The sequence below is a fragment of the Odontomachus brunneus genome, unplaced genomic scaffold (assembly GCF_010583005.1).
Source record: "Odontomachus brunneus isolate Ranch 3 - 2012 unplaced genomic scaffold, Obru_v1 Obru_scaffold_255, whole genome shotgun sequence".
Taxonomy (NCBI): Eukaryota; Metazoa; Arthropoda; class Insecta; order Hymenoptera; family Formicidae; genus Odontomachus; species Odontomachus brunneus.
In genome coordinates, this window is record NW_022639705.1 from 262972 (window position 1) to 270113 (window position 7142).

Genomic DNA, 7142 nt, shown 5'->3' on the forward strand with positions numbered 1-7142 from the left:
CCCCCAGAGGATCTGAGTTACAATTCCTGCTCTACACCTACTTATCAAGACTCAAGCGTACTCTTATAGTATATTATATATAATTGTTCCGGAGAATCGGTATATAGGAAACAGCGTAGCAGTGTTCCGATAGAAAACGGTAGGAGCTCTATATGTTGATTCTTATATGATATGATTACTACGCTAAAGCGAAGATTTTAATTAAGGACATAAAATGTGTATTGTGAAATTCATATAAAATACAATAGAGTTTATCGTGACGTTCGGTTTGATTTACATAGGTATCAAAGTTCGACCGAAGTCTTTTAGAATATTATTCAATATTGCTAAATGAGTATAGCATAATAACGTTAACATTCATGTAATATGTGTATCGTAAAATGTTTATAAACTTGTATACATTTATTCTTGTATTTGTAGGATTAAACATTATAAATGTTGAAAGTTATTATACAAAGCAAAACATTCTTTATTGTCTTGTTCACATAAAGAATATCTAAAATAGAATTATATTCATTACGATAAATCATCTTTTATTAAGAGAACTGCGTCAGATAGGCCAGATAGATTACAATAGAATTTTTCGAGAAATTTATAATATTTTACCGTTTTCTATCGGCTTTTTTAAGCAGAGATATATAATCTGTTGCACAATGCCGCAAAATAAATAAAGATCAACCAATCAAACCATATAGAGGCTGCGTTCCGAAATTCACTGCCAGTATTGAAAATCTATAGTTCATGTAATGTATACTATAGAATTTCCGCACTGGCAATGAATTTCGGAACGCAGCCAGACTAGAGTCGGCTTTAGGTAAATGTAACCTAAAAACGTCAAAAGGCTGAAGTTATTTATTAATTTTATTAATAGATAAATTGCAATATTATATCAAAACATTCAAAATTGTCTTTAAGTACTTTTTCAGGTTTTTATTAGCAAATTTTGGTAAGTATGTTTTATAATGCTTGAATTACAATATTACAGAAAAAATACATCTGAAATATTTTCATATGTATACATTGTTGTGCATATTATATTTTGACGCAAATTATATTTAGGTAAAATGGAAGATGAATTAACACTTATTTGCACAATGCTTTCAGTTTTGCGTTCCAATCATCTTTTGTTTTTAATATACAAGTAAGAACGATTTCGTACAAGGTCGATTAGAAGTTCATCGCCGAATTTTATATTATCGCTCACTTGGTTGCCATTATTGCCATCAAATGTATTTTGTGTGTTGGACAATAATTCATCATCTGGAAAGTTATTTTTATTATAATAATTAAAATGATTCATTTTTTAGTCAAACTAGTTGACAAGTCGACTTGAAACTGAACTTGATCGTATGTGTGTCGTGAAAAGTGTTTAAAGCGATATAGCGTACGTAAACAGAATGAAAAATCCGAGCGCTGTGATTAGTAGATTATAAAGCGATAGACATAGATTTCCAACTTGTCGGAAATTTTATCGCTATTGCCTATTCTGTGTCCCAATCTGCATTGACGTATTGCCGAATGTTGGATTTCTCTGTTCTTATCGCTATTTCTATTATCTGTGTTATTTCTATCTCTATTCCTTCGCATTGTGCAAGGACTTTTATGATTTCTATCAGTGGCGTAGCCAGGGAGAGGACTGAGGGGACTGCGCCCCCCTCCCCCCGAAATTATTTTTCTGGGTTACGCTAAGTAAAAGAAAATTTTTTTCGAATAATCTTTTTTTTTGCTCGTCAAAAATAAAAAGTGCAGCCCCTCCCGAAACATTTTTCTGGCTACGCCATTGATTTCTATGATGTTCCTATGATTGGATACTCTCCTGACAAGAAACGATAGAGAACGATAGAAAATGATACTGTCTCTTTCGGATGCAATATAGTGAAACGATAGATTAAGACAGAAAACAGATATTCTGCAGATTCCGTCGGTTTACATCGCTTTTCCCTTTACAGTTTTTATTACAGAAAATTATTACGGTTTCAATTTCAGCTATTTTTGCTGTCTTATATCTTATAATTTGTCTTATATCTTATATCTTGTAATCGTGAGTGTATCAGCGGCTATCAACGCGAAGCAGAAGGTAGTGCAGCGAGATGTAGGAACGGCGATATAAACACGAGCAAAGGTGCGCTATCTTTTCTCTCGTAATGATAAGGGAATTTCTTCGCAACAGAAACCTTTACGCGCACGCATGAAGTAACGTAACAGCGTCGTATGCAACTTCCAATCACGGATACAACATAGAGTTTCTATATGGGGCGAAGTATCCCACCGTTTCATAGTATTTCGCAGTGCCCGTTCTTATAGACAAAAATCGCTATTTGAAATTTATTTCAGATATCGATCTTCAATTTTACATACCAAAAGTATATTTGGAAGACAACGTTTTCCTTCTAGTCACTAATCAAATTTGGATTAATTAAGATAGTGAGGGGGAAAGGAATATATCAATTGTGAAAAAGTGATATATTATTTACTTTTATTAATATCAATAATATATAATATTATTACATATGATTAATATTTTACACTATTTAAAATGAAAATTATAATAAAATAAATTTATATCATATAATTTATATTATATAAAATAAAAACTATATAAATAAATAGAACAAGAAAACCAGAAAATCATTAATAAGACATAGTTAACAAAACAATGTATGTTTGATGATAAAATTACATTTTAGTTTCAAAAAAGTTTTATCCATCAAATTATGCAATATTTATTTGGAGTTGTTCCAATTTGGAGTACCCGTTCCAAGCACTTGCATTCTTCTGGTTGTTCTGGTAGTTTTTCACTTTTAAATCGCTTACACTTGCGTTAAAAGCCTTTTTCTCTTTTTATTATGAATATAACAAAATGATATTAGAATTTTTTGATTACCTCAATTTATTCTACGTTCTCAAAAGCGTTAGCACGATTGTTCTAAGAAACTCTATATACACACTACATTATTCTCTTATCTAAGTTATATTGCAAGTTGATGATTCTTCCATTTTCATTTTAGTTCGCACACTGTATCAAGAATAAACTTCGTTTTTTTATATTAATCTTTCGCGCTATATATGTTAACCTAACTAGTCAGTTATATATAAAGCAACTATTTAGTCTTTAAATTTTTGTTGCGCCGATGGTTTGTAATGTTATACATAATACTATAAATTAATTATTTTAATTTGTTATTTATTTATATTTATCGTAATGATAAATATACGGCAAATTATAAATGATATATCGGTATATCACAATTCAAATACGTTTATTATGTGATTTATCATTGTGGTAGATGGAGTTGCTGAAATTTAAAAAACATATCTTCCTTTAAAAAAGACAAATTTTTATCTTTGTCGTAGAACTAATTTAAATAATTATTTTCCTGGCAACTAGTTGTAACACTTTGGAAAGTCTTGTGGTACATATTGCAAATAGGTTAGTTCTTAAAAATAAAAAATAAAGTTTAAAATTCGGAAAATATATCTCCCTTTAAAGAAGACAAATTTTTGTCTTTATTATACATATTATTAATTTTGCCTTGATTACATATATTATAGTATTCTATACAAAACGTACAAATTAAGTTAAAAGTAACAATAAATGTTTCCTACACTAATTATATTAATAAAAATATCCATTTCCTCTGTTAGTATATTATTATAATGTTATATTGTCACATCCTTTTTTCAATTCTGACTTTCAAAGAATTGACGGGCTCTAACACAACAGCTAGCTTCACTTCTATTTCTTCTATTTTAACCATCTTATCGATCTTTAATATGTATGTTCGCAAAAATGTTGCTATGAAGATTTTCATAGAAAACATTGCATACTTTATACCTGCAATTTTATCGATTATTCTCATATTTTCCTATAGTATAGTTGAGCTAAAATATATATACCTAAACAGTTCCTTGGACCGTAACTAAACGGTATATAACTATTTGGATGAATAGTTGCAATATTCTGCGGAAGAAATCTGTCTGGATCGAATATCAACGCTTTCGGCCAATACTTTTCATTGCGATGCATGTCTAATATTGTTATTAAAACTTCAGCTCCTTTCGGTAAAGTATATTCTCCTGAAACATATTATTTGTATATAAAATATCATTGTAATAAAATATAAAATTATTTAAATAAAATCATATCAAGCGCCACGGTCGCGGCGCGACGCCGAGTACGTATCGAATAAAACAACGCGAGCGTGCAAGCTTATTTGGAATTTCTAGTTCGGTTGGTCTTCCGAATCAAATATCTCAAGCACGAAAATCGAAAATCTAATGAAAGTTTCCTTATATAATGTTTAGCGCACGCGAAATTTGCACCAAGTTTGATTAAAATTAGTACAGGCAATAGTGAGATCTGGAAATCTCGTCCGCTAAAAAGACCTGTTATTTTCGCGCAGATTCTCAGATTTTTCAGATTCAGATTCACAGGTACGCACGCACACAAGCGAATGAGTACGCCCATCAAGCCGTGTTTGCATCGCCAAACGACTCAGCTTCATATCACACGTATACACACGTACACAAGCGACGCGCGTTTATCCGACAGATTGCGTTTGTAATATATATAGGTTACAATAAGCAGCATGTATCTATAATGATTGCCATCGATTCACGAATTTTCGCTAGAGGAAAAGATTTATGATTGATCATTAGGTGTACATATCAAATTGTATTTACAATTTCACGTACATTTTCTTATAGTTTTATATCAATATGCGCTTGTGACGTCGGCGATCCTTATTGCAAACGTGTAATCTGACATTGAAATTAATTGGCGAGACAGAAAATATTTTCATAGATGAAATATTATAAAAATTTCCGTATAGACTGCATCAGTCAGAATAGACGCATATTACGTGGGCAATAAACATTAAATTGATGATATATCTTTTCGTCTAGCGTAAATTCGCAAGTGAAATAAAACAATTTCATCGATAAATTCAATAAAGTTCAATGATTACTACTGCGTTCCGATATTCACTGCCAGTACTGAAGATCTATAATTTGTGTCGTGTATAGAGTTTCAATAGTGGCAGTGAATATTGGAACACAGTCTGCGTGTTCACATTAGAATCATACTTCTTTTCTGATTAATTTCTAATTAATTTAGAACATCTACACTTTGATTAAGTTAACATGTACTTTTCGTTTTGTAGTTTTTGTTTTGATTTTGTTGTTCAGGGCAATAAAATATTCATAACAAACAGAACACTATTGTACAACTCATTGTACTGTTCATTGTACTCATTGTACTCATTATACTATTCATTGTACAATTCTTACATATTGCTCCACTATATAATACGTTTATAAGCAAACCTATTTGTAAATCTGCATTAAGTTGCCGTCCTATTAGAGGCGCAACGGGGAAGAGTCTCAATGTTTCCTTAATAACACACTCCATATATTTCATATGCTGTAAATCTTCGAACTTGACGGGCGCGGATTTTGGATCTTGCGTACCATAAATTTCCAACAGCTCCTCGTATACTTTTTGCTATTACAAAATTATGTATTTATTTATTTCATATATAGAATATTGAAGCATAAATTATTCTCCGAAATAATTTCTGTATCATTCCATAAAAAAAATATAAAAACTCTAGATTAAGAGGCTACGTATTAAAAGTATGATAAGTGTACATTTGTTAACTTTTTAGTAAATTTTAGACATTTCTATATCATCAAAAAAACCAATTTATGTTTAAAGTTATGCAATACATATAAAATACATACTTGTACTTCTTGGAAATTTGCTAACATGAACATCAGAAAATTTAATGTATTTGCGATTGTGTCGGAACCCTGCGTAAATCAGAACATAGTTTATCAATTTTATAATTATATTAATACATTACAGAGAAATATTCGTCTCAAAAGGCGTCTCATACGTACGGTACCAATAATCGTAAGGATTTCATCTATAATTTCTTTTCGATTTAATTTCTTGCCGTCGTCAGATGCTTCCATTAGTATATCAAGATATAATTTTCTTGCTATTTTTATTTGAACAAAAAATGAACGAAATATTAATTATAATTGCTAAAAAATAAATTTGTCCATTGGATGTGACCAGAATTTGATGTGTTGCACGTGAATTTACTTGTTCATATTTTAAAAATAAAAATTTTTTACATATTTATCCAAATGAATGAATCCAATGAATGCAGTTATGTTTGTTTAAATAACGTGTTGTAAATTAAAAAAGGGAGAAAATATTCCCTTGTATGTCCAATTATTTTAAAATATAATATATAGTTTATTTTCGTGCAATTTTCACACACACATACACATTATAATATTAACTGCATAAATATATCATATAAGTGCAAAAATATATAGAAGAAATGTTGACAACTTACAAGGTTTAGCGGATTGGTTTTTATTTCCAACTAAATTATTTTTCGCGTTTTCCTTTTGTTGTATTACCTGCACAGTAATAAATTATGTAACGTGCAAATCGTGTAACATTATCAGAGAATGTATATGTAATATCTACCTCTTCCACAAAAGAATATGCAACATTTAAAAGCCTCTGTTGTTCGCGGCTTAGAAGTGTAAAATTAAATATAATATCAGAATATAAAAACATATTTTGCATTCTGTACCCGCATATTTCTGCTAATCTACAATTAAGCATTGCATTAAATTAGATCTATCCTTAAGTATAGCGCACAATAATTAAAAAAATTTATGATCTGAAGAAAATCATACCTTTTCATTATATTAACATACGACACATTTTCCTTTAATTGTGATCTCGTATCGAAATTCAACGTAATATCTTCAAGATTACGAAGAAGTCAAGTTTGTTATTTTTAATATATTTTATAATTAAAATATAATAAAACAAATATATTATTTATTATTTTGGTTGACAGTTTATACATTTGTAATTAAGAGTTTACAACACAAATATATAATTTCCTAACAAGTCAAAATCGAATAAGCATTGCATCTTACCGCAAATCATGTCAATCGCACACTTTGTTATATGATGTAATAAATCTACTTCGTCATTTAACATATATTCTATTTCCCCCATAAATACTGAAACATGTTTTATAAATATATCGCAGAATCCTCGTAATGTGGTTGTATTAAAGTTTGACGCTAGCATTTTTCGATGTTGGACC

General features: G+C 29.9%; 2 protein-coding genes across 3 annotated transcripts in view; one reads left to right on the forward strand and one right to left on the reverse strand.

The window, feature by feature from the left end:
* Positions 1–2145, forward strand: part of LOC116852771 — a 3634-nt gene extending 1489 nt beyond the window's left edge. The window contains exon 3 of the mRNA XM_032833413.1: positions 2055–2145. Coding sequence (XP_032689304.1) covers positions 2055–2145 — 91 coding nt within the window. The remainder of the gene's footprint in view (positions 1–2054) is intronic.
* Positions 2146–2599: 454 nt separating this feature from the next.
* Positions 2600–7136, reverse strand: LOC116852763 (cytochrome P450 4C1-like). 2 transcript variants are annotated; one of them, XM_032833404.1, is made up of 9 exons: positions 6970–7136; positions 6721–6790; positions 6506–6632; positions 6369–6435; positions 5902–6002; positions 5743–5811; positions 5326–5503; positions 3898–4077; positions 2602–3835 (listed from the first exon to the last, which is right to left on the reverse strand). In XM_032833404.1, the coding sequence occupies exons 1-9, from the start codon at positions 7124–7126 to the stop codon at positions 3669–3671; spliced, it is 1116 nt and encodes a 371-aa protein (XP_032689295.1). In that variant the 5' UTR covers positions 7127–7136; the 3' UTR covers positions 2602–3668. The 2 variants fall into 2 exon arrangements, with proteins under 2 accessions (XP_032689296.1, XP_032689295.1); XM_032833405.1 differs by lacking the exon at positions 6721–6790 and having other exon boundaries at positions 2600–3835.
* Between the last annotated feature and the right edge of the window lie 6 nt (positions 7137–7142).